This window comes from Delphinapterus leucas, chromosome 18 (genome assembly GCF_059928025.1).
Source record: "Delphinapterus leucas isolate spDelLeu-1000000601 "Yukka" chromosome 18, BTC_Dleu_Yukka2, whole genome shotgun sequence".
NCBI classification, from domain to species: domain Eukaryota; kingdom Metazoa; phylum Chordata; class Mammalia; order Artiodactyla; family Monodontidae; genus Delphinapterus; species Delphinapterus leucas.
This window is the reverse complement of record NC_143146.1, coordinates 62,882,480-62,910,307: the sequence shown is the minus strand read 5'-3', so window position 1 is coordinate 62,910,307 and position 27,828 is coordinate 62,882,480. Positions and strand designations below refer to the sequence as shown.

The 27,828-nt window shown below is 44.5% G+C and overlaps 2 protein-coding genes across 3 annotated transcripts in view; one reads left to right on the top strand and one right to left on the bottom strand.

Annotated features, from left to right (window-relative positions):
• Positions 1-17,486, top strand: part of INTS6 (integrator complex subunit 6) — a 110,237-nt gene extending 92,751 nt beyond the window's left edge. Inside the window, exons 19-20 of one of the 2 annotated variants that reach the window (XR_016388708.1) lie at positions 11,074-11,228; positions 17,081-17,486. The gene's annotated coding sequence lies outside the window, so the exon portion shown is untranslated. Of the gene's footprint in view, positions 1-11,073; positions 11,233-17,080 lie in introns of those variants that run through there. The other variant, XM_022574767.3, reaches the window with a different exon arrangement.
• The window catches only part of SERPINE3 (serpin family E member 3), a 29,009-nt gene extending 1,576 nt beyond the window's left edge, over positions 1-27,433 (bottom strand). The window contains 5 exon segments of the mRNA XM_022574771.3: positions 10,436-10,536; positions 17,745-17,943; positions 19,882-20,085; positions 21,897-22,130; positions 27,099-27,433. Coding sequence (XP_022430479.2) covers positions 10,436-10,536; positions 17,745-17,943; positions 19,882-20,085; positions 21,897-22,130; positions 27,099-27,423 — 1,063 coding nt within the window. The 5' untranslated portion in view covers positions 27,424-27,433.
• Positions 27,434-27,828: the final 395 nt, after the last annotated feature.

Sequence of the window (27,828 nt, the reverse complement as noted above, 5' to 3'; positions counted from 1 at the left end):
AAAAATGTGATTGTTTATTTGCATTTTGATGCATTTAGTTGAAAGATTTTAGTACATTTTTAAAGAATGGACTTCACTTGCAGTCTCGTTCATATGCTGCTTACTGTGTAGTTAGGAAGAGATTTGTTTGGGAAATTTTAAGGTACAATAATTTATGCAACTTTCAAAACCTCAAATTTGGTAAATTATCTAATAAATAACCCCTCTCAGATTAACATTCAGGTCTGTGCCCCATTTTTTTCAATAGTTAATTTTCAAAAATAATTTCTAGTTACTGTTGAAATCTTTAGTCAGTGTTTCTAAAATTTTGGTGGTATAAGAGTTGCCATAGTGCGCGTTAAAATGCAAATTCTGGAGCCCAGGAATCTGCGCGTTCAGCAAGCTTCTGAGATGATTTCCCTTGAATCTTGGGCTGCATTTTAGGAGCCACTTTTAAATGACAGAAGTTTGTACTATGGGCCTTAAAAGGCAGTGTATAAAAAATGTCTCATGCCTCATGACTGCATTCTGTATACTGAGTATATCAGTTATGCAATTATCTTGCCTTATTGGCTAGAATTTGCAAAGAAAGTTAGAACTATAATAGTTGTATGCCAACAATTTCAAAGATGATATAAGCTTAGCAAATAGGAATCTGAGTGATCCAAGCGTTAGAGGAATTGACAGGTTTTTGTAATTTAGCCATCAATCATTTTTAAACAACTCTCCACAGTGAAATGGTACTTGATCACACAAAGAATGAAAGTAAGAATCTTTAGAATGAGAAGAAACTTTAGAAATCATTCAGTCCAACCCTCTCATTTTAGAGTGAGCTGTGAAGTCATCTGAGGCCACACACTTGACAAGAGGTCCAGTTGGGCATATGCAGGTGTTCTGACAGCAGGTGCAGTGCCTATTTCCACCCCACATTTCCATACAGACGCCACCACCTTGGAAAAGTGTGTTCTAGTCCACTGCAGGACGCACTAGAAAGGGAGCTGTGGCAGGAGTCTTAAAATAATCATTGTGATGGACATGTATTTTGAGGGGGCTTCTTTGTTTGACCTTAGACTAATATTTAAATTGTTTTGCATTTCTCATGCACATACAAGGGGATGGCAAATGAATGTTGTGAGAGAATAATACCAGTGGAGTACAGAATATGCAGCATTTCATCCATCTTGTAAATAAGGCATACACAGGAAATTGTGAGTTGGCTGTGTTCAGTGTAAGGAACAGATATTTTGCAGCATCAGTGAAGGGGGCCAGACAAGGGCCAGAGGAGGAGAAAAATCAGCGGAAACATTCACCTGCCATCGCTTGTCCTAAAACCAGTGCAGAATCTGATTGATTGTAGCAGTTGGTCTTTTTCTGTGGGATCTTTTAGAAAAGAAACAAATTTCTCTATACTAACTAGCCTGTCTCACTAACTCATTGAGCAAACTGAAATGCAGTGCCCAGATCAGAATTGTGTGTATAAGGAATGGTTGATGGTCATGAGAAGCTTTTACTAATCTGTGACTTCATTACTATCTAGTGTGCCATCTGGACATTTAAAATAAATGTTAATGAAATGAGCAAAGGTTCTTTATCAGCTAGAATATAGTAAATGCGTTTGTGTTAGAGTCCAGGCACCCTGGCACAATGTGAGAAATGGGGTCGACTGGTTGGTATGAATGAGTTTTTGGTTAGATGGGCTTGGCTCTTTGAATTTCTTGAAACTGCAACTGAGGTTTCATTTAAGTAGCTTTTTTCTCCATCATATTACAGGAGTGGTCCAATAATTGACATTTACATGTTTGCACAGACATAGGCTAAGACCCATAGCCTGTCATGTCCCAGCATCCTCATCTCTCATACATTTTATCTCTGGTAAGAGTTAACATTTCAGAAGACCAATGTTTGTGATCAAAATAAGGATTCAGGAGTCATCTGTGGGTTTGTGTTTTTCTTGCTTGATCTTGTATTACAGATCCCTATTTTGCTTACTTTTGTTAAGTAGCTCTGGAAATGTTATGCAGCAACTAATGAAATCAGCCCAAAGGGATTCTCCTGGCTTTGGGCTCATCCTCTCCTGCAGTGTTGGCAGCTGTCTAGTGCCATTGACGGCCGTACAACCTGTTTCCCCAAAATTTGTTCCCAAGGTTGTTTATAGGTGCTATTCTATTAAAAAGGGTTCCATGAGTAATTACAATGGGAACTGCAAGTTGGATAGGTTTGTGCTTTTGTTTTTAATAGTGGACTTCTTAGAGCTGCTAATTTGCTAATGTTCATAGTGAATCTCCACAGGAGGACTATAATATGTAGTGTTTAACCATGGAGATACCCACACTATCTCCTGTCTCCAAATTTAGCAGGTTAGCATTCTACAGAACATACTTTGGGAAACTAGCTGCCTTCCCCCCGCCCAATAAACTCTTCTGCTCCTATATTACATTTCAATATCCAAAGCAAACAGGTAAAATTCTTCCTGCCCTCCCTGGCATACTCTACCCTTCTTCTATAACATATAAGTATTTCCATCTCAACTTTCCTCATTAGATTGTTAGTTCCCAGAAAGCAGAAGCTGTATTATTTGTTTTAAATATTTACTTTGCTCAACTAGCATAATAATGCTTGGCACACGTATGTGTTTAGTAAATGTTGGATGAATGAATACTCGACACTCCTCACACTGTACATTTGTTTCATTTTCCCATAAAAACAACTGACTTAATGTTCTTTAATCTGATTTCACTTGTAAGGAAATGTTGGTTGCTGTCCTTGGAATCACTGGGGCACAGCATAGAACGAGTCTTTGGCAAATCTCATCCAAATGACTTAAAACAGTGTCCCTTCCCCTTTGTGAGTGGAGCCCGTCATTCTTTTTATGTGATTGGCCATACTTTCAAAAGGCTTAAGAGTTTTGATAATATGACATTGTGTAAAAGTAAGATTTGCAAAATATAAAGTAGTAATCCTACATTTCATCCTCAGCTTCTCACAAAGCAGGACAAACATTATCATTTGCTGTGTCTTTTGTCTTCCCAGTTATTATCACTTACTATTGGTAACATTAATGGCTTTGAAAAAGTTATTGCCAGAATTTGCGAATTTGCTTCTAGTTTATCTTTCTCATCCTCTTGTCACTTAGTTGTAGATGGCAAGTGTGTGTCACATAGCACCCAGCCCAGCATATAAAGAGTGAGTACTGGAAAGAATCTGAAATGGCCTCTGAAAGTAGGCGCTTAGTTCCTTTCTCCATCCTTCTCCTCCAGCCCACTCCTCACGTCTTTCTTTCTCCCCACCCTCCCACCCAGCTTTGTTGAGATGTAATTGACATATGTAACATTCATTGTGTACATTTAAGGTGTACAGTGTGATATTTTATGTATGTATATATCACAAGTAATATATCTTATATCTGTACCCTTTGACCACCTTCATCCATTCTCCCCACCCTGGCAAACACAATTGTACACTCTGATTCTATGAGTTTAGGTTTTTTAGGTTACACATATATGTGAGATCATACGGTATTTGTCTTTCTCTCTCTGACTTAATTCACTTACCATAATGCACTCAAGGGTTTTTCTATAATGTTGCAAATGGCAGGATTTTCTTTTTAATGGCCAAATAATATTCTATTGCATATGTATGTACTGCAACTCCTTTATCCATTCACCTGGTGATAGACACTTAGCTTTTTTCCATGTCTTGTCTGTTACAAATAATGCTACTATGAACATGAGGGTGCAGATATCTCTGTGACACAGTGATTTAATTTCCTTTGGATATATACCCAGACGTGAAATTGCTGGATATGATAGTTCTATTTGACTACTTTCCGTAGTGGCTGCACCAATTTACATTCCTACCAACAGTGCACAAGGGATCCCTTTTCTCCACATCCTTACCACCACTTGTTATTTTTTTTCTGTTTTTGGCTGTGCCACACAGCTTGTGGGATCTTAAGTTCCCTGGCCAGGGATCGAACCTGCGTCCTCAGCAGTGAAAACGTGGAGTCCTAACCACTGGACCACCAGGGAATTCCCAACACTTGCTATTTCTTATCTTTCTGATAACAGCCGTTCTCACAGATGTGAGGTGATACCTCATTGCTTTGATGTGCATTTCCCTGATGATGAGCGATGTTGAGCACATTTTCATGTACCTGTTGGCCATTTGTGTGTCTTTTTGGAAAAATGTCTATTCAGATCCTCTGCCCATTTTTAAATTGGATGATGATGATGATTTGCTCTTGAGTTGTATGAGTTCCTTAGACATTTTGGATATTAACCCCTTAACGGATATGTAGTTTGCAAGTATTTTCTCCCATTCAATATGTTGCCTTTTCATTTTGTGAGTTATTTCTTTTGCTGTGAAGAAGCTTTTAGTTTGATGTAGTTTCACTTGTTTAATTTTGCTTTTGGTGTTTGTACTTTTGGTGTCATATCCAAAAAATAATTGCCAAGACCAATTTCAAGGAGTTTTCTACTATGTTTTCTTCTAGGAGTTTTATGGTTTCAGACGTCCATTTTGAGTTAATTTTTGTGAGTGGTGTAAGATAGGGGTCCAGTTTCATTCTTTTGCATGTGAATATCCTGTTTTCCTAACACCATTTACTGAAGAGACTATCTTTTCCCCACTGAGTATTCTTGGCTTCCCTGTCAAATATTAATTGACTCCATACGCATGGGTTTATTTCTGGGGTCTCAATTCTGGTCCACTTGTTTGTCTGTCTTTAATGCCAGTACCGTACTGTTTCAATTATTATAGCTTTGTAATATAGTTTGAAATCAGGACATGTGACAACTTCATCTTTGTTCTTTCTCAGGATTACTTTGGCTATTCTGGGTCTTTTGTGGTTCCATACAAATTTTAGGATTGTTTTTTTTCTGTTTCTATGAAAAACACTGGAATTTTGATAGGGATTGCATTGAATCTGAGGATTGGTCTGGGTAGTATAGACATTTTAACAACATTAATTCTTCCAGTCCATGAACACAGGATGTCTTTTCATTTATTTGTATCTTCTTCAATTTCTTTCATCAATGTGTTGTAGTTTTCAGTGTAGAGATTTTTCATCCCCTTGGTTAAATTTATTCCTACGTACTTTACTGTTTTTGATGCAATTGTAAATGGGATTATTTTATCTCTTTTTCAGATAGTTCATTGTTAGTGTATAAAAAACAACTCATATCTGTATGTTGACTTTGTATGTTACAACTTTACTGAATTTATTGATTAGTTCTATCTAATTATATACCACCATTACAATATTAGAGAATATGATTTTGATGATATATTTACTATTACCAGTGATTTTTACACATTCATACATTTTTACAATGTTAATTGGCATTCTTTTATTTTAGCTGGAAGAATGTCCTTTAGCATATCTTGTAAGACAGGTCTATTGGTGATGAATTCCCTCAGCTTTTGTTTGCTTGGGAAAGTCTTTGTCTCTCCATATGTGAAGGACAGCTTTGTCAGTATAGTATTCTTGGTTAACAGTTTTTTCTTTCAATATTTTGAATGTGTCATCCCACTCTCTCCTGGCCTGCAAAGTTTCTGTTGAGAAACACACTGATTGTCTTATGGGGGTTCCCTTGTATGTAACTTGTTTCTTCTCTCTCGCTGCTTTCAAAATTCTTTGTCTTTGACTTTTGGCAATTTAATTATAATGTGTTTTAGTGTAGCCCTTTTCATCCTCAACCTATTTGGGGTCATTGGGCCCTCATGAATCTGGATGCCCATTTATTTATTGTTCCAAGTTTGGGAAGTTTTCAGCCAATATTGCTTTAAATAGACTTTCTATCCCTTTCTCTTTCTCTTCTCCTCCTGGGATTCCCATAATGTATATATTGTTTCTTTTGATGGATGTCCCCAGCTCCCATAGACTTTCTTCACTCTTTTTTTCTTTTTGCTCCTCTGACTAGATAATTTCAAATGATTTATCTTTTAGTTCACCAATTTTTTTTCCTCTGCTTGGTCAAGTCTGCTGTTGAAGCTCTCTTAATCTTCAGTGCAGTCATTATATTCTTACACTTTAGGATTTCTGTTTTGTTTTTTTGATGGTTTCTATTTCTTTGTTGAACTTGTTACTTATTTGTGCACCGTTTTCCTAATTTTGTTTGTCTGTGCATTCTTGTAGTTTACTGAACTTTTTAAAGAGGATTACTCAGAGTTCTTTGTTAGACAGTTAACAGATCTCCATTTTTTTAGGGTAGTTATTGGAGATTTATTTGTTTCTTTTGGTGGTATCATGTTTTTCTGATTCTTCATGATCCTTCATTCCTTGCATTAATATCTATGTATTTAAGTAAGCAGTCTCCTCTTCCAGACTTCACAGGTTTGCTTTGGCAGGGAAAGACCTTCACCAGTCAGCTGGTAGCAGTCGTGGGCAAGTAAGGCTCTCTACCAGGATCTCTGTTTGAGCAAGGCTACTGCATATGCTCTGAGGTTGCAGGGGTTGCTGCTGGCTGGGTTACTTGGTTGGGTGGGTCTGCTGGCTGGACTGTGCATTCAAGTGGGGCCACTGCGGGGGCTCCCTGTTCAGGCGGGGCTTCTGGCTATGTTTTATGGTTGGGTTGGGCCACTAGCTCTGTAATCACCTCTGGTTGGGTGAGGTTGCAGGCTGTGTTCCCTGACAGGATGGTACACTGATTGGATACCATGATTGGGCAGTTGTGGGATGGGCTCTGCAATCGTTCCTGGTCAGGTGGGGTCTCAGGCTGTATTTTCCAACTGGGTGGTGCTGTTGGCTGGGCTCTGTGCCAGGTGCAGTGGCAGGCCGGGATCTGGCTTGGTGGTACCATGGGTTGGGCCCCAAGGCCGTCCAGAGTCACCAACCAGTCTTCCTGGTTGTATGGTGTCAGGGGATATGCTCAACAGTTGGGCAGGCCATCTGGCTTGGCTCTTTGCCCAAGCAGGGCTGTAGGATAGGCTTCCTGGCTATCTGGGTTCTCTGGCCAGGCTTCCTGGATGAGCAGGACTTGAGGCTATGCTTGGCAGTTGGGTTGGGCTGTGAATTTGCTTTCCTGCCTGGGTGGGTTGGGAGTATGGCCCTTTGACTGGAGACCCAAATCACAGAACTGCCAACTGAGCCCTCTGGCCAGATGGGGCCACTGGCTTGGCTCTGCAGATGGGCACTGCTGCTGGCTGGGGTCTTTGCTCAGGTGCCACTGCAATATGGTCTGTTAAGGTTTGAGTGCCGATTGCTGTAAGCTTTGCCCCTCTTCTCCATCTCTTATCTGATTCCCTGAGATCAGAGACCTGAGAGGGCCTACCAGGATGTGTCCTGCAACATTGAATGTCTACCTTGGGCTCTCTTTTCCCACTGGAGAAACCATAGACCTAGTGCTATGTCAGCCTGGAGGAGGGGTGATGTGGTCAGAGTGTAGCCACTCCTCTTACCTTTCTAAGGTGGTCCTTCTCAGTCTCTGTGTTTCAGAGGGGTGCTTCAGCCTCACCTCCTGGTGGGGGTATTTCCACAATGGTGACTTGTCTATGGATAGTTGCTAGTTGGTCTTCTTGAGAAAGGGACTGAAGTCTGGAATGACCTATGTTGCCATCTTGATGACCTACTGCAGCTCTGCCCAGTCATCTGGTATGGCATAAGTTAACTTCCGTACACAACCAAACAACTGTGGGTGGTTTCCTCATTCACATCGTAGTAACAGGGAACTTGTACTTCTTCATGAGCAGAGATTGAAAACTATTCACTTACAAAAGTCAAGAATAAGACAGTTTCTTCAAAGTTTCAAGTTGGTGCACAAGGAATATTTCTTGGATTAGGAAGCATGGGTTGGTATCAAAGCCTGCTGATCCTATAGGAAGTGGGATTGCTCAAAAAGGGTATCTCTAGCTGATGTCTTTAGTGTAAGTGAAACTGGAATTATTCTTAAAAGCTTCATAACATGTAGTGTCAAGGTTGTCTGGGGAGGAAAATTATACCCTGGTCTCAGTTGGGCCTTGAAATGATATCAAGCAAGTTCATCATGCAGCCAAAAAAGGATCTGATGCCATGAAAGGAGAGATGAGTGACTTTTAAACGGAGCAGGGGAACTTGAGTAAAATGATACTGGGCTTTGGAACCAAATGGAAAGAAAAAGCCAAATGTTCCCTGTGGTTGCTTAGTTTCCATCAATAGCACAAAACTGTTTGCAACCCTTTGTTAATTGTAAGATGGGAGGCCAGCATTTTCTGATCATTTACTCTCTGACAAGCTCTCTAATGATGCTTTGCTATATGATAAGGAATTTCATTTCCGCAAGTAAGATGTGAGGTGGGTGGTGGATACCCCATTCAGGCATGATACGACGATTTGTTAGTGAGATTCAGTGGCCATGTCTCCAGAATTAAGTCAACAGCTTACTTGGGCACAGAAGTGACTCGTCTTTTGATTATGTTTAAAGAACAGCATTGGAAAGCAATATTTTAGTTGGCAAACTCTATCTGTAAAAGGCCAGATATTAAATATTTTAGCCATTGCAGACCATGTGGCATCTGTTGCAACATCTCAATTCTGCCATTATAGCAGGAAAGCAACCACGGATGATTTGTAAATGAATGGGAGTGGCTGTGTTTCAATAAAACTTTATTTATAAAAAGAGGTGGTGGGCCATCATTTGGTGACCCCTGCATTAGAGGAACAAAACTTTATGGGATAAGATTGTAAGGTGGATGTGTTTTATCTGTAGGAAACATGCATGCAAGCTTCCCACTTGGTGCATGGTAACTGCTTGATAGTTATTCAACAAGCCAGATCCATGAGCCTATATTTCTGCTGATTGGAGCAAATATAAGTAGGCTTTAATTGCATTATAAAACAAGAGGTTAGGTATTTTAAAAGGTTCTTTTTAAAGCTAAGCTGCTTGTTAGATCTTATCAAAGGAGCTATGGGCCTCAGAAGTCTTTACCAATAAGGGAACTGCACGATGTGGGTTGCGCTCAGTCCTGTTTGAGGACACGGAACTGACTGCATTTTAGGATGCACTTCTAAGACATAAAGTCAGAGAGGTTTGAGAACCAGGAAGGAGCGGTGAGTCACAGTGATTACTTGAATGTAGTGGTGTGGAAGAAAAGGTCAGAACAGCCCCAAAGTTTTGAACTAGGATGATCAAAACAGGAATGCCATAGCTGAGCTCCAGAGCCACAAAAAGATACTGTGATTGGATTCTGCAGGTTATTAAAGACAGTGAACTCAAGTTCTTCATCCCTTGCTCCTTCCTTGCTTCTCATCCTTTTGCTCTAATCTTCCTCTTTTCCTGGCAGTGCTAGATTATGTCTGTGTCACCAGGCAAAATTTCTGGTAGAGTCATTCAACAAAGTCAACAGTATTTACTGGATATCCACTGTGTGCCAAGCATTGTTGGGGCACTGTACCCAAACTGGACTATCACCTTGCTTATCTCTTTGTTTCAGCAATGAGTTCAGAGCTGGTGGATTATAAACAATCTAGAATAGATCCTTCCTCCTGTGTTTTATTTGACGTGCCATGTAGTCTAACTGGTCACATCTAATGCCCAAGCTGAGACTTCTCTTGTGGACCAAACTCCCATGTTTTTCTGTGATTGCTTAAAGAAATCTGAGCAAGCCTTTAGAAAACTTATCTGTGCTATGAGGTTCTAGCATTCAAAACAGATTTCACAAGCTCATCAGGCAAGGAAAACATCAAGGCCAATGGCTATGCCTGCCCCAGTGTCATCTTCGTATAGATAATTTACCATCCAGAGCAGAAATGAACCTGAGCCTTTGGAGTTGGCAATAGTTTAGCCAGTGGTCTTCTGAGAGGATTCTGGAAGATAAGGTTCTGGCATTCCACTCTCTTTTAACGTTAGATGTAAGTCTGTCAGACCATACGTGAATACAGATCCTATTGATTAGGAGTAGCTTGTCTACTACAAGCCAAGAAATTGAATATAGACTCTGGGAGGGAGGACATTTTAAGGCAAGGTTGTAGATGGATGAGTAATTTGAAGAAAGGAAGTTGGATGGATGAGGGTAAGTTCCGAGGTTAGCTCATTAGAAGAGGACAGAGAGGTACAGGAAGGGAGGGAGGGGAGGTAGAAACAGAGTGACCGTGAGGCCATCAGGACAGCAGGAGGTCAGAACGAAGGGCTCTGTTGCACCAATGTCTCTGGCATCTCCTAGTCATGCCAGGCAGAGGAGGGGAGTTGTACTGTGTCCTGTGGTCACTGACTTTACTCTGAAGATGGCATCTGAAAACGGTGCTTAGAGGTGGTCTCAAGAAACACCCCCTCCTCAACAAAGTCCAACGCAAATCTGTTATCTGAAGCAACAAATTCTTATGTAAAGCAAAGCACTTTTTAAATTCTTTTAAATGATGTTAACTCTGGCTGTTTACCTCTGAAGGCTCTGTAGATGAGAATCCCTTAATCAGTGCATGATTACTGATTAGAAACTGCCCCAAACACAATGCTAATAAGCTTGGAAGAAGAACTGGTGTTACCTGAAATTCCTTTCAAGTTAGCTTTGAGTGGGTCGAAGAGATCGGTAACTCCCCAGGAATATAAAATGTTTTTCAAGTTGAAATGATTTTGGATCCTAAACCTAAAAAACAAAAACAAACCATCAACTTTCACTTAAAATTCTCACTCAGTGGACTTCCATACACATCACATGACAACCAAACCCCCTCACTTGAAAGTCAGGCTCATTTCCAGCTTCATCTGTCGTTGCTCCTTCCCAGACCCCTGACCCCCTGACTAATCCGACCACACAGCACTCTCTCCCAACTCTGGACCTTTGCTTCTGCTGTTTTTTCCAGGTCTCCCTTGAGACCTTTCCTCTAAGCTCAGATCAGTTGTTACCCCTCCTCTTCCCCAGCTGTTTTGTAACGGTCAGTTCTTAAGGCCCCTTTAAACACTTTGTTTGACTCTTCTGATGTATAGAACATTCTGCTTCCTGTTACTGTTATTTATGATACTGTAAACTATTTGAGAAGAGAGCCTGGTCAGTTTTTAGTTCCTCATAATAATTAATGTTTAATGAGTGCTTACTATGTGCTAGGCACTACAGCAAGTACTTTATGTGCATACTCTCATTTCATCTTCACGTAACTATGTTATTATTATCCTCATTTTACAGATGAGAAAACTGAGGCTTAAAGAATTTAAGAAGCTTGCCCAAGAGGACGTCCTGAGTACGTGGTGGAGCTCAACTCAGATGCGGCTGAGCACAGAACCTGTGCTCTTGGCGTCTACACTTCACTACCTCGCATCCCGGGTGGCTTCTCACACACAGTAGGTGCAGAAAAGAAGTTGTTGACTAACTGCCAATTGATAGAGTGTCTCATTTAATGTGTTTATCTTTGATGCAACATATTTTCATGTTTGCTGTGTGCAGCGTGGGTCTTTGGTTTTCCTAGCAAGTCCCGAGAGCGGGAAGAATCAGCATGCCAACTTCCTCATGTTTCTTCAAGGGCAAGGCATTTAAAACTTTAACGCTGAAGGAGCCTTTAAAACTACGGCTGACATTATTTTTCTTTGAGAATAAAAAAGTTCAAAATGGAATTTAGATGGTCGTTTCTATAAACCATGTGGAACTTGTAGGAGAATAAAAATACTGCACAATATCAAAGTTCTTCACTGCCATACAAGACAATGTAACCAATATTTTAAACAAAGGAATCAGATTTTCTCGTATATGTGAGTTTTGAATCTGTTCAATAGTTTCAAAAAAAGGCACAAGCTTTCTCTAAGTATGATGATATTTCTCAAAAAAATTTTGGATCACCTTTTCTGAAATTTTCTTCCTTAAACTGCATTCTTTTGAGAACTCTCAATGTTGAAACACAGTGGTTAAGAACATGAACTTGGGAATCCAGTGCCGGGGTCTGAAAGCTGGCTCAGCCTCTTACTACCTGAGGGACTCAGGGCAAGTTACTTTGCCTCTCTTTGCCTCAGTTTCCTTGCTTGTGAAACGAGCCTAATACTAGTGCTTAGTTCTTAGCTTTGTGAAGATTAAATAAAACAGTCCTTGTAAAGTCTTCAGAACAATGCCCAGTGCAGCTCATGCACTTTATTGTTACCACTGTGGTTTTATTGTTTTGCAGTGATATTGAGAAAGAGCTAAGGCACATTTGAAGCCAAGTATGGTGGTTATGGTAGGTGATAAAACTGGGTAATATCACTTTTAGTAACTAAAGACAACAGTAAAAGCGAGGTATGACTATGAAAGACGACAGTGATTTGTTTTTTGTATGGCTACGAAGGCCAGTCCAGAAGAAATGCTACAAAAATATCCTGAGTTAAAAAAAAATACCCTTTACCAAAACCAGACAAGGATATCACAAGAAAACGACAGACCAGTGTCCTTTATGAATATAGACGTAAAAATCCTCAACAGAATACTAGCAAGTTGAATCCAGCAACATATAAATCCCCCATGAGCAAGTGAGATTTATCCCAGAAATGCAAGGTGGGTTCAACATATGAAAATCAATCAAGGTAAAACACCATATTAATGAAATAATGGACAAGGGCCACGTGATCATTTCAAGAGATGCAGAAAAAGAATTTGACAAAATCTAGAATTCTTTCATAAAATCAAAAACCACTCAACAAACTTGGGATAGAAGGGAACTTCTTCAGCCTCAAAATGGGCATTTATAAAACTCCCACAGCTAGCATCATCCTTAACGGTGAAAGACTGAATGCTTTCCCCCAGATCAGGAACAAGATAACGATGTTCACCACTTCTATTTAACATTGTACTGAAAGGTGTGCACGGCGCTTATGCAAGAAAAAGAAAGCAAATGCATCCAGAATCAGAAGAAAGAAGTAAAGGTATATCTATTCACAGATGACTTGGTCTTGTATATAGAAAATCCTAAGGAATACACACACACACACACACACACACACACACACACAGAAAAAACTATTAGAACTAATAGGTGAGTTCATCAAACATACAAGATCAAGATACAAAAATCAACTGTGTTTCTTTATACTAGCAATGAACAATCTGAAAATGAAATCCCATTTAAAATAGCATCAAAAAGGAATAAAATACTTAGAAATAAATTTAATGAAAGAAGTGCAAGACTTGTATACTGAAAACTACAAAACATTGTTGGAAAAAACTAAAGAAAATCTAAATAAAATGAAACACATCTTGTGTTCATGGGTTAAAACTCCTAATGTTGGTATAAAGAAATTATTCCCCAAATTAATCTATAGATTCAACAATCCTTACCAAATTCTATCTGTTTATTTGGCAGAAACTGATAAGCTGATCCTAAAATTCATATGGAAATGCATGGGACCCAGAATAGCCAAAACAATCTTAAAAAAGAAAAACAAAGTTGAAGGACTCACACTTGCTGATTTCTAAACATATTAAAAAGCTATAGTAATCAGTCAAGAGTGTGTGTGGTACTGGCAAAAGTATAGATATTTGTGCCTATGGAATAAAATTGAAAGTCTAGAAATAAACCTATACACTTATGGCCAATTGATTTTGACAAGGGTGCCAAGAAAATTCAATGGGAAGAAAGAATACGCTTTTTGATAAATGGCTCTGAAACAACTGGAAAGCCACATGCAAAGGATGATGTTGGACCTCTACTTCATCCCATACCCAAAATTAATTCAAAATGGATCAAAGACCTAAATATAAGAGTGAAAACTAGAAAACTCTTAGAGAAAACATAGACACAGATCTATGTGACCTTGGTTAAGCAATGGTTTCTTAGGTATGACACCAAAAAAACCCACAAGAAACAACAACAAAAATAGATTAAACTTTATCAAAATAAAAACATTTGTGCTTCAAAGGACACCATTATGAAAGTGAAAAGACAACAACCCACAAAATGGGAGAAAATATTTACAAATCATGTATCCAATAAGGAGCTAGTATCTAGAATATAGAAAGAACTATTGTAACTCAACAATAAAAAGACACATAACCAATTTAAAAATGAACGAAGAATTCAAACAGATATTTCTCCAAAAAAGATATATAAATGGCCAACAAGCACATGAAAACATTGTTGACATTAGTAGTCTTTAGGGAAATATAAATGAAAGTCAGACTGAGAGACCAGTTCACGTGCCATAATGGCTCTAATCAAAAAGACAGGGGATTCCCCCTACAGCTGTTGTCACACACAGTTGTGAGGTCACCCAGGCTGCAGTGACTTGCCCCCAGCCTGAGGAGGAGGCCAAAGCACAGAGGAGGGCATTGCTGAAGGGCAGAGGAGGTGAACGCATCCTGACTAATGTAACTAAGAATAACGACACAGTTCCTGAGTGCAAGCTTTATAACATGCCTACTTTTTAATCCACAATTTGGGAAGGCAGTCTTTGCCCTTTCCCTATCTCCCTTGCCTCCATAAAGAGGGGCCTTTAAAAAAATTATGGTAAAATATACATTATATAAAATTTACCATTTTAACAATGTTAAGTGTATAATTCAGTGGTGTTAAGTACATTCACATTGTTGTCCAATCATCACCAGTATCCACTCCAGAACTTTCTCATCATCGCAAACTAAAACTCTGTACCCATTAAACATGAAGAGGGTCTTAGGGAAAAAAAGGACAATAGCAAGTGTTGACAAGAATATGGAGAAACTGGAACCCTCATACATTGCTAGTGGGAGTGTAAAATGGTGCAGCTACTTAGAAAACTGTCTAGTAGTTCCTCAAACTGTAAAGTGTAGAGCTAACACATGACCCGGTAATTCCATTCCTAGGGTATATACCCAAAATAATTGAAAATATATAGCCACAAAAATGTGCACAAATGTTTGTGGCAGCCAAAAAACAGAAACAAGCCAAAAAGTGTCTTGGCACCTAAATGTCTATACGTGGATGAATGAATAAATAAAATGTAGTATATCCACACAATGAAATATTACTTGGCCATAAAATAGAATGAAGTACTGGGGCTTCCCTGTTGGCGCAGTGGTTGAGAGTCCGCCTGCCGATGCAGGGGACACGGGTTCATGCCCCGGTTCGGGAAGATCCCACGTGCCGCGGAGCAGCTGGGCCCGTGAGCCATGGCCGCTGAGCCTGCGCATCTGGAGCCTGTGCTCCACAACAGGAGAGGCCACAACGGTGAGAGGCCCGCGTGCCACAAAAAAAAAAAAAAAAAAGAAATTTCTTAAGGACTTCCCTGGTGGCGCAGTGGTTGAGAATCTGCCTGCCAATGCAGGGGACACGGGTTCAAGCCCTGGTCTGGGAAGATCCCACATGCCGCGGAACAACTAAGCCCGTGCACCACAGCTACTGAGCCTGTGCGTCTGGAGCCTGTGCTCCACAACAAGAGAGGCCGCGACAGTGAGAGGCCTGCGCACCGCAATGAAGAGTGGACCCCACTCGCCGCAACTAGAGCAAGCCCTCGCACAGAAAAGAAGACCCAACGCAGCCCAAAATAAATAAATAAATAAATTTATAAAAAAAAAAATAGAATGAAGTACTGACACAGGCTACAACAAGAATGAACCTTGAAGACATTATGCCAAGTGAAAAAAGCCAGACAGAAAAGGCCATGTATTGCAAAATTTCATTTACATGAAATGTCCAGAAAAGACAAATCCACAGAGAGAGAGAGTAGATTGCCTAGGGCTGGGGCGAGGGGGATGCGAGTGACTGCTAAAGGGTGTGGAGTCTCTTTTTGAGGTGATGACGATGTTCTGGAATTAGATAGTGGTGATGGTTGCGCAACTTTGCAAATATACTAAAAACCTCTGCATTGTACACTTTAATTGTAAATCCGTTTAAAAGAATGGGTTTTATGGTATGTGAATTATCTCTCAATTTAAAAAGGAAGAAAGAAAACACCCTCAGAAAAGCACAAAATGCACATGACGATGATCAGCAGCTCCTTGAAGGAAGGGCAAGCTCATTTGGGATATATGAGATCTGGTGGGTTTAAGAAAATGCACATATCATGTCTAACATAAGAAAAAAATGCTCATTGTTTGGCTTCCCACTTTGTTGACCTAAAAACTAAGTGTTTTACTCATTAAACAAATATATATTTGACATAATTAGTCTTTCTTGTGGGTTTTCTTGATTATTCTTTTGGTATGATAATGTTCCTAATGAAGACTGACAGTCCTTATATATTCCATTTTATTTCTTTATAAATAAAAGTTTACTTTGGAAGGTAGATATCATAATTCATCCAGAATCTACTGATGCACTGCTTGGTGATGTTTAACCAGAAGGCTCACGTCATTGCCATACAATTTTTGCCTGGCTACCCACAGAGTGCCCTAGTTTTTGCTCTTGCTAAGTAAAATATGCAGGCTGACTTTAGAGCAGGTCATACTAAGTGATGAATCAATGATTTGTGGAACTAGAGGAAAATTCTTGCCCAAAAGCTGACTTGCGTCTACCATGGTCCAAAGTTTCGTACCCAAATCTAGACCTAAAATAGTTTTTACTTCCTTCTTTATTCCCTAAAGGGCTTAAAGCTAGTTTTTTAAAACTTGGTTAGTTTTGCTTGTGAAATAGCCCTAATAGGGAAGGGGAGTTTTATTTCCCTAAAATCTTCTATCCTTCTCAGACAGCAGGCAGTCTTAGGGAGATTAATTTTTTTGTTTGTTTAATCTGGATGCGGTCAGGTGTGAAGCAATACTTGGGTTACTATGACCTCTGCCTTCCTGTCCCTTCTCTGTCCTCCAAAGTTTTTTAGGATCATTCCTCAAGGGTTTGCAAGTTCTAAAGGCAGATTCAGCAACAGTGAAGAGTTCGCAATGGAGCTAGGCACCTCCCTGGGGCCTCTTCCTTATACCAGCTGCTCCAGGACAAGGCCAGCCATCTGCCTCATACGCTCAAAAAGACTGTAGCAAATTTCTGCACCTGGCTGTATTTTCTCTCCACTTTTAGCCTTGAACGCTCTTCCTCCTTTGCTGAGCTTCTCTCACACGTAACAGAAAGATCAGGGCTGCTTCTGCTCCATGCCAGAGAGATCTGTTGAAATAGCCAGTCTTTGGACTTTGATTTGGGGTCTAAATATTTCTCTTGGAGAGATAGGCTTTGTCTTAGAGTTTAGTTCACCTTCTGCCCTCGCTATGCCGGATCCCACTTTAGACCTTGGCCCTTCACTCACTGGGTCTCTGTGTGTTTTTGTTCCAGTGCCTGGACTTATTTTTAACTCCTCGAGGGACCACTGCCAAGGCCTCTGGCTCAGCGCTGCTGACAGCCTGGTCCGTGGAGGAGCCCAAGGCGGCCAGTGGGAAGGCACACGAAGAATCCACATGCTTCAAATGAACCCTCGGATACTTTTCTTGCTTGATGCTGGTGTACAAATTAATTACACATTTACTCTGATTTCAAATGTACCGGAGAAGCTTATCATTTAAAGATGTTCGTTGAGGAATCCTTTGTAAAGTAATGAGGTTTGCAAATAGGTTTTGTTTTGCAGAAGCAAAATCCAGCACCATCATTTAACTTTTTCACCTCTTGGGGTTTTGTATTGGTACCCATTGGGTTTTCTTAAAGAAAGGCTCACCTTTATTTAGAAAGAATAAAACTTTCAGCACAAGGACCTAAAGTCTTGAATTCATATGCTTTAATTTGCCTTCAGATCAGAATTATATCTGTATTTGCTCAATTGCATAAGCGATCTTGCCTCTTTGGTTTTGAAAATGATGTTTGTATACTCTTAGGATGTGACAAGATTTAGGGCACATTCCTCCAAGGTACCTGTACAGACCCTCGAGTCAGGCCACCTGGGTTCCAGGTCTGGCTGACTGAAGCAGGCTGCAGAGCCCCCCGTCACAACAACGCAGCTGCTCACCTGGGCAGGAGCACGTCCATCCTGGCTCTCTTCAGGCTGGAGGTCCAGATGTGGAGGATGCTGGCTGTGAGGTGAGGCTCAATGTGGCTCAGTGGTGTGTCTCTGTCTCTCGGCAGCAACAGGAGGAGACTGGCCACATTTCCCAGGTATGGCAGCTCGAGCACCCCTACCTGATGGCCCGCGGGGTCCTGGAACTGGCCTGGGGATTCAGCGGATGGGGGGTTAGTTCTGTCCCAGGAGTCCAGGGAACCTAACAGTGCCAGACCCTGGGAAGGGCCAGCTCACAGAAGTGGAAACAATGCATTTTATTAACAAACACGGTGTCCACCTCTGCCTCAGGGAGCAGTTTGAGGCCGAAGACTGTGGGTAGCTGTGGCCATCTTTTCTACTCCTAAGACCTAGAACATCTCTAAGATATTCTCATGGGGCTTGAACGCCAGGGCCGGCAGTGGCTGGGCAGGGTGGGGAGGATGGCACATAGGAGAGCCTGTCTTAAAGGGGCAGCCAGTCCAATCCTGGCTTGTTGTTGCCATGTCAGGACCCAGGCTCTTTGTGCCAGATTTTCCTACCTTTCGACAAAAGCTCTAAACCCAGATGTCACGGGAAATTTCTCAATTTCGAAAGCACTGCACAGGCCTAACGAAACAGAAGTCCGGGCTGGATTTGACCTGATGTAATTTGTACCCTGTAGGTCTCAGGATGGACAGCTGGGAGCTTGTGGGCAATGACACTGGCTGGCTGAGGACAAGTCCAGGCCATTGGGCAGAGCCTGATTTCAGAAGCTTGTGATGGGACGGTGGCAGCAGACCCAGATGGCCAGAGATCAGAAGACCCGGCGAGGGTTGCTGGTGAATGCAGACGCAGTGGCCAGACTCAGTGACAGGGCAAGATGGGCAAGTAACATGCAGCATCCAGCTGGGCTGGGGAGACCTGGCGGTCTGTGGCAGCCCCGGTCTCAGGTGGAGCTCCAGGCCTGATCCCTTCTCTGGGAGGACGGGGAGGTCTGGGCCTTATTGTCGAGGGACAGCTGAGTTGGCGGGTCACTAAGGCAAAATCTTAGGATCAGTGGGGAAAGACAGGGGCATGGTTCATACTCCTTATTGTATCTGTTCAATAAATATTTGCTCAGCCTCCATTATGTGCCAGCCACTGTACGCTGGGGAAAGCAAGAGCCTCTCAGAGCCTGCCTGCCAGCCACCGCCCAGCGGACGGATCAAGCCTGGGTCACAGCAGCGACGGGGAAATGTTAGGAGCAAGAACTACAATTGCTGTAAAGATATATTTTACTTATTCAACAGACGTTCTTTCATTCCCGTCTTACTTGACCTCAATTAATAAGTACTGGTTGAATAAACTAATGAATAAATTCACTGAGAGCTCACAAGGGTCCTGTATGGAATCAAACCAGGATGATAGCAAGTTTTCTAAACACCGAAGCTCCTAAAACACTGATTCAAGTCTCACTGGCTTAATTAGTGAATAACAACATAATTAGTCCCACAAGCCGGAGGGAGCTGAGCCTGCAGACCAGGGTTTGGCGGGGTGCAGGGGAGAGGAGGTGTGTAGGGGGCAGGGCAGTGGGGGATGGGCAGCGGGGTCCCTCCCTCCCTGGCCTCGTTGGGGCCCCACTGGAGCATCCACAGTACTCACTAGTCTGCTGGGATGGGGGGCAGCCTGGCGTACCTCCACTGCGAGGGGGATGAGTGACAGTGGACAGGGTAGGCAGGCAGAGAACCCTGGTATTTCAGGCCAGTGGCACTTTCGGGTGGACATGCTCTCGAGAACCTTCTAGACTGGACTCTCAACCTTCCATCCTTTCTCAGCACTGAACACTGAGGCCGGTGTTCATTTTACGGGAGTGACTGCCAGGGGAAGGGATTTGCCCAGACATTCTTGGTTTCACACTAAGTCCCCCCCTTTACTCAGCGCGGAAGGAAAGGCCAGGCATGAAATCTGGTTTCTCTTCCCCGTGTGCCCCCTCACTATCCTGATAGTCTCCGGCTCCCTGGCCTGTCCTTCCTCCATGGGCCCCGCACAGCCGAGGGTATCGCAGTGATGCTCGGCCCCATCCTTTCAGAGCGAAGCCCTGGCCTCCCCTCCTGCCCTCACGGCTCCCTCCCGGGCTCTCGCGGCTCACCGTAGTTGACCTCGGCCGTTTGGTACATCATGGGGACCTGGAGGACGACGTCCTTGGCACAGGTGAAAGGCAGGAGCTGAGTGTCCGAGAAGGAGAATCGGTGCCGCCAGGCACTCTGGAAGGACACGGTGCTCACCAGCACCAGCTGTGCGGACTCCACGCCGCCGCCGCCTTGCTCCCAGGTGGAGCCCCCGGGACGCTCACCTGCAAGCAGAGAGCGGAGCGCCGCTGTGACGCTGACGCTTGCGTGCACACCCTCCCGGGTGCTGAGGCATCCCCGAAATTGGGTTCGTAGCTTGCTTTTTAGTACTTAGTTGTGGAACTGTAGTGTTTGTAACGAGCTGTGGTTGGAGACCATGCTTTAATTTTTTTCCGAACAGCTTGGGATGCCCTGGCTTGTTCCAGCTGTGTTCCGGCTGGGACCGTTTCCCAGGAAGCGCGAGGCCTGCGCAGCTCAGACAGCCCCCTGGGAGGGACTGGGCGCTGTGACGGGAGACGCTGCACAGTGTCACCTCTACCCCCCACCCCCATGGCCCCAAATGCTGCTGGGCCTCATGCCTGGCAGAGCCTTTGTTTACACAACAACGTCCAGGGCATGGGCTTGAAATTCTGGAGCGGGCTGGCCACTCGTCAAGCGGCCACGTTGCTCCAGCTCATTATTCATTTACTAAACACACACTTTGCGCTAGGCTCTGTTTTCAGTGCTTAGCAAACGCTCCCCAACTCCCCCTGCCAGCTCTATTGTTATTCCCAGTTTTAAAGATGGGGCACCACGACTCAGATAGGCTGTCCAAGGTCTCATACTTGTGAGCTACAAAGTCACCATCCGCCCAGTTACCCAAGACAGAGACCTTGGATTTGAACCCAAGCAGCCTGGCCCCGGTCTCGGGGCACCAACTACCCGTCTTTCTTGGAGGACCATCCATTCCCCGGCGCCGCACCGACCCCTACCCGCGGGGTTGATAGCAGCAAACCGTGGCCTTGCGTCTCCCGGAAGCACAACAGCTGCAACAGGGAGTTAAACGTTTTTAAGTAAATTGAAAGACATTGTGAAACGTTGGAGAAAACTGAAAGAGAGGAAACCTCCTCATCAATAAAGATCTTAACGTCTGCATTTTAACTCTGCACTCCTGCCGGCAAACATATTGTTCTCAATTCGTAAAGTACGTATTCCCTGTTCTGTCTTTTAAACACTGGCTCTTCAACGTTCTCCCTATTTCTGTGTAACCTTTGTAATCATCAAGGATGCTGGAGCCAGACTGCCTGGGTTAGAATCCTGGCTCTGCGGGTGCAGGGCAGGAGGCACAATTCTCTGTGCCTCAGTTTCTCCGTTTGTAAAATGGGGACAATAATAGCACTTAGATCTTAGGATTACTGTGAGGGGGAACTGAGCTAATAGGCACGGAGCACTTAGAAGGGTGCTAGATAAATAAACTGAACACTCAGTAGATGTTAATGATGTTCATCATCTTTGATGGTAATTACAGCTGCATGATATGTAGGTGCTATAATTCACTGAATCATCCCTAATTGCTGGACAGGTAGGTTATTTATCAGTCTTTTTCTTTGATAATACTGGGCTAAACGTCTTATTACATACAAGTACTTCCTTAAGCTAAATTCCCAAGATACCACTTTTGGGGCTCCTACTGCCTCTCGCTCTGAAGGGAGTTAGCTGTCGATGAGAACAGAGCTCAGTGGGAACACACCTGGGGGGCATTGCATGGAACAAAGCCTGCAGGGCTCGGCTGGGGGTGGGAGGCTCTGAAGAGCGCCCTTCTGGGTGTGCCTGCGTTTGTGCCTGTGTCTCTGGGGGTGGGGGAGGGGCAGAATGGGACCAAAAGTGAGCCTTGCTTCACTCAAGGGTAGGGTCTTCCAACAGGAGAAGGTTCTGCTGCAGTTGAGGGCGGCCTGAGGACCCGTCGCCTGGCTTCTGATGAGTAACGGGGGGGGGGGGGACCTGTCTCTTCAGCCCTCCACCTTTAGCCTCATCAAGGTGGACGATTTTCCTTTACCTGTGGTCTGCCTGGGGGCCCATCCGTTGGCCAGGATGGTGGTGCCATTGGGCTCCCTGAGGTTGGCTGCCTCCAGGCTGCTGTTGGCCCACCGGGAGACCTGCTCCACGAAGCAGGGGGCGAGTGGCATCCCCGTTTGCACGTAGAGGGTGCAGGTCAGCTCCAGCTTGGCGCCAGGGCTGGCGCTGGGTAGCGCGGCATAAACAGCTCGAAGCCACTCTCTGACCCTTGGGTCTGCAAAAAAGATGTTGGGATCGATCAAAATGGTGAATGTAAGAGAGGAGTTAGCCCCAGCTCTGTTTGCACGTTGCATGGGAATGGGACCCCAGAGGCTCCACTCTCATTTCCCACGGTTCATCCACCATAGACAGTCAAATGGGTAAAGTCATAGCTAAGTTGCTCAGGAATTAGCCTGGATCCACAGATTAAAAGTTGAGGGGGAAGAGGGCTTCCCTGTTGGCGCAGTGGTTGAGAGTCCGCCTACCGATGCAGGGGACATGGGTTCGTGCCCTGGTCTGGGAAGATCCCTCATGCCGTGGAGCGGCTGGGCCCGTGAGCCATGGCCGCTGAGCCTGCGCCTCCGGAGCCTGTGCTCTGCAACGGGAGAGGCCACAGCAGTGAGAGGCCCGCGTACCACAAAAAAAATAAATAAATAAATAAAAAAGTTGAGGGGGAAGAAACTAGATTTGAAAGAAATCAGCCTGGGATTAAGTCAAATAGAAAAACACTACCAACCTCTCAGAGACTATGCTTCCTAAACACCTTGAGTCAGAAATGTAGCCCAGTGCTACATTCCCTCATCCCCCTGAGCCCCAGCAGACAGCCCGTTATTATTCATGTCCGCGAGAACCTGCAAGAATGTTGAGGAAATAATAGGCATTTGAGAGAGTCGATGGTTTCCACCTTCCTGGCGGCAGCTGGGCTTCTGGTTATTCACGGCTTACACAGCAGATTGCTTCCTTCTCTCCATAGTCAACAGTAGATTTCTTTTTCGTGCTGTTGTTCACAACTGCGGGTCTCTCCCCTGGGCATCTGGAGCTGGAGCTAGGCCTCTCGCCTGCTGCTGAGTCATGACACAGTTGAGTATCCTCCTGAGACGTGCAGGCTGGGCTTTTCCAGCAGTCAGGACCCCTTCCCAGGCAGGCTGCCTCTGGAACACGGCCCTTCCCTTGTCCTCCTGGCCTCCCCTTCGTCTTAGGCATGGCCCAGTGGCTGCCCACAAATCTCCCCCGTGACACCCAGGCTTTGCACCCTATTCCTGCCCCACCCTGCCCCTACTGGCTCTCCCAGGGCGCCAGGTAGAGTGACTCTCTGTCTTGGCTTGGGTGTCCGTCCACACCATGTCCCACCCTTCATGTCACAGAGGCCAGGCCAAGAGGCAGCAGCAGACCCCCTACCCCTGAAGTGCCGGCCAGAGTCCTTCTGGGGACACAGAATATATGCCGACCAGGGTCCCCAGCCACCAGGCTGCAGAACGGGGTTGTGGGCAGATTCTACTCCACAGAACTGTCACTACCAAAGCTGCTTCCTAGAGTCGACAACTGTGCTGCTCCTCAAGTGCTTGCTTTTTCTTTTAATGAGAAAAGCCATGAATGAAAAAAAATTCCCATCAGATTTTCCTCTACTGAGGAAGGTCATAAGTACTTATGGAATCATGTCCCTGTAGAATGTAGACTGTCTGCAGGGGAGAACGGAGACATTTCTGTGGTCCTCAGTGTCACGTGACCTCAGGGGATGGTCACAGAGCTCTCTGTCCTCTCACCCTCTCTGGCCCAGAGGACCAGCTGTCCTTCTAGCCAGGCACTTCCAATTAGCAGAGTCAGGACGCTTGAGAAATCTTGTCTCCACCTGAGCCTGCTTTGTCCCTACCATTAGCACATTGGAAGTGCTTTTCTAGATGCTGCCGGAACGAACAGACAGCGTCAGAATAAAAGATACTGAAGGCTGACGGGGCTCACACTCTGTTAAACGCTCTGCGTGCATGATCATGCTTAACCCTTTCCACAGCCCTGTGAATTAAGTGCAATTATGATCCCATGTATAGATGAGGGAGCCGGGGCTCAGGCAAATTAATAAACTTGCTCAGTGTAACCCGGCGCCACCCCCCCGCTCCCACCCTCTGGTGAAGGACAGGTGGGCTGGGAACAGTCTGCTCCTCTGCTCGGGAGAGCCTCACGAAGCCTCCTGTTTTGCTGCGTTTCCTAGGTCTTGTCTGTAATGCGGCAAAAGGGACTGACGTGAGTGGTGACAAACGGCTCCCCCCTCCGCCCCAGCCCTTGAAACTGCTGCCTCAATTCCTGTCTCCTCCGCCTCCCCTCCTACAAAGCTGTCCTTCCTGCTGGAGGGGCTGGGTGGCTCTAACAGAACGGTGAGCGAGAAGGAGGGAAACCAGGGGGCTGCAGTAGATCAGGAATGTAGCGGGGAGGGTGGAGGGTCTGAAGGGAGGGTCCCTGGGATGGCGCAGAGTGGCAGGAAAGTGCTAGAAGAAATGGTGTTTTCCTGAGTCCCGCTGCAGACCAGCCTTTTAACTCATTTGAGACACCAGCTTGGAAAGAGCCTTCCTTCTCAATACGTTAGCTGAACTGAACGTCTTGAATGGGACGCTGAATCCAGGGGCGGGGGGAGGGGTTCTGGATTGTAAGATTAATTATATAAAATTCTCAGTTGGCAATTTGTGATGCTGATTAAAGAGGGTTAAGTTTCGGATGATGTGCAAAGGGTTTGGTTGAGCTGAGAGAGTGATGAAGATGAGTCTGGTGAAAAATCAAGAAGGTGAGGTGCTTAGATACGTTTCTGCAACTCTCAGTGGTTGACAGTGGGGCTAAAGAGTTGAGGAAAGAACATAGGACTGGAGTCAGAAAACCTGGAACTGGAATCCACTTGCCTGTGGGGTGAGCTGAGTCTTACCAAATCATTAACCACTTGTCTCATTTGTAAAATGGGGACTTTAGGAGGCCTAGCGATTGCGTATGGTTTCTCTAAGGACCAAATGACATAATGACTGTAAAAGTGAGTCCATGTGCATCATCAAACAAGATTCTTTCCCAGGGGCCAGGCTACCTCCATCTCTGAGGCCTCTGTTCCCAGCGTCATTCTTGTGATGAATAGAAAGCTGTAAAGCATTCTTTATTAATTTACCTGGAAAAGCAATGGGAATTCCTCGAACTTGGACCATTGGGAAATCGTGTGTTTCATGCGGTGAAAACAAAGGTATTTTGGGGGGATATCACTGGTGCCTGTTCTGAAACTCGTGCTGTGCTTTAGCACCAGCAGGTGGGGATCCTGGCAAAGCTGCTGGTGGTCACCTATTGGCTGGATGTCAGTGAGAAGACAGGGCCCATGGGTCCCACTGTGAACTTGGATGGATCTCTGTTGATCAGACGGGAACAGTGCCCCAAGCCCCTGGACTGCACCCACTTGTAAGAGAAAGGCTGGGCCAGGGCAGTGGCAGGTTGTTTTTCAGTCAGCACGCGGCTGATTCTCTGAGCAATTTTGTGGCAAACAAAAATCCAGGGGTATTCTATTAACTAGAGCTCTGTAAGCAGCGCATTCCTGTTCATAATAATTAACCATGGCTCCATAAGATAATGAAGCCATTTATGAGTAAGAAAAAAAAAGGTGGGATTATGTTCCACAGAGTCTGACCATTAAGCAATTCTGGAAGTTTGGTAATTCTTGAATGGGCTCTATGGAAACCCTGTTAATCATCATATTTGGTTAACCAGGTACCATGGTTGTCCCTGTAAACAAAGAATTGACTGTCATCGGTTCTCTTTCTCTGCAGGGTAACTGCACTTGCATTTCTCACTTTCCCCGTAACCCTGACTTCTGGGAGAATCTGTTTCAAGGCTGAAATGCCCGCCCCTCTTTCATATTCCTATTTATTCTTCATAAGCTAACTCAGGTGTCATGTTTTCTGGGGAGGCTTCCTGATCTGCCGGTGGAATACATCATTCCCTCCCCTGTACTAACTTATTTCAAATGAGTACACTCACTGCCTTGTGTTAAATGTGTTTCTATGCGCATCGTTCCTATGAGACTGAGCTTTTGTGTTCAGCGGTTTCCTTACATACCTGGCTGCTAAATTCCTGGCGTAATACCAGCCCACGCGCAGGAGCTCAAAAGTACTTGATGGATTGTGTTGCACTGAATCTAATGTGGCTGTCCAAGAGTGACTCCATGGATACGTGCATTTCCGTGATATACTTGCTGAGGAAAATTCAGCTTGATAATTTATGTTTGTCTTCACTTATCCCCAGAGAGAAAACACATTTGTCTGTTGGCCAGCAGGCCCACAAGAATTGTTTTGGCAGAGGACAGGGTACGGATGGAGGGGGACAGGACGCACAGCTGGTGCCTTGTGGCCTGATGTTTGGGGGGCTCACCTTTACTTGCCAACTTAAGATTCCAACTCAAAGGAAGCTCTTGCCATGACTGTCTTGGTATTAGTTCCTGCGCTTTCTAAAAAGTATTAATTTATACAATTGTAGCTCCCATCCTTTTTTACTGGCATCTTATTCTAAGAGAGGAAAAAGCTGTGTGCACGAGTGTCTGTGTTTGTATGGAGTTGGGAGGTTGGGACCAAGGCCAGGCTTTGCCAGGCCCTGAGTGTGGGCCAGGCGTGGCTGACCTGGCATTCATGAGGCTCTTGCCGCCACTGACAGAGCTGTTCTGAAGCCCATAATCATAGAATTATGTTGGTAAGTATGGCCCTGCCTTGAAGTCTCAGATTTATGAAAGCAGGTTGGTCAACAGCGCGAGCTCTGAAGCCAGACAGCCTGGGCTTGAGTCCCAACTCTGCTGCTTCCTAGCTGTGTGACCTTGGGCAAGTTGCTTGTACTCTCTGTGCCTAACTAGGCTCATCTCTAAAATAGGTTTGATGAGATAATTACCTACCTCAATAGGGTTGTTGGGACAATGAATTAAATTATATTTGTAAAGTGCTTCAAGCACATCCTGACACCTAGTAAGCACTATGAAAGGGCTTGTGAAATGCAACTGAGAAATTGCCACCAAACCTAGAGTAGAGGGAACCTTAAACATCATCTGGAGTAACGATGCAGAGTTTGAGTGCCTTCTGCTGTGCACTTGCCCGTGGGCAACCTTGCCTGCCCCCTGGGGGCAGCCTGAACGGGAGGAGGGTAAGTGTGAGCAGGGCAGTGGGCGTGGGCAGCAGAGTACGGGGAGCAGCGGCCCGCTTACCGTGGACGGTGTACCCCAGGGCCTGGACCAGCTGCCTCCGGGTGTTCCCCTGGGCTCCGAACTGCAGGAGCTCCAGAGGGATGAAAGCACCGGCGGGGGAGAGGACCAGGTTGGTTCGGTTGCCGTCCGTGGCCACGATCCGGTAGAGGCGAAGCGCGAGCTCCGTCCTCAGCAACGTCAGGTCCTCAGGGAGGTCGCTGGCTCCTCCAGGGGGACAGGCATGAAGGAGGAAGAGAGCAAGCAGGACAGACCTCATGGTTCCTGCAGTGGAGGGAAGAGATGCAAGTGAGGCAAGAGCCGGTCCATCCTGCAGAGAAGCAGGCATCGGGTGCTGGGACAGGCTGAGGGTGCTGATCACTTAGCTGGCTTGTTACCCGCCCCTGTCCGCTCGCACCGGATGCTTCAGTGTATCCTGTTGTGTCCGCATTAGAAATACTGAGAAACCAAACTGTGAGTCGGAAGGCCTGGATTTTAGGCCTGCTCTGTCACTTACTACATGTGTGACCTTGGGTAAAGCTCTGGTCAGACCAGAAGCAAACCATTATGTTGGAAAATAAATGTAAGAAGTACATCCTACTCCGTTTTCTTGGTACTTAGCTAGCTTATAGGTGGGCCGTGTCTATCATTAATAATAATAGTAACAACAAAAATATACTATGTTAAAAAGGATTTAGTATATTTTCTCAGTTAATCATTGCAACAATCTTACAAGGTAGCTGTTATTATATTG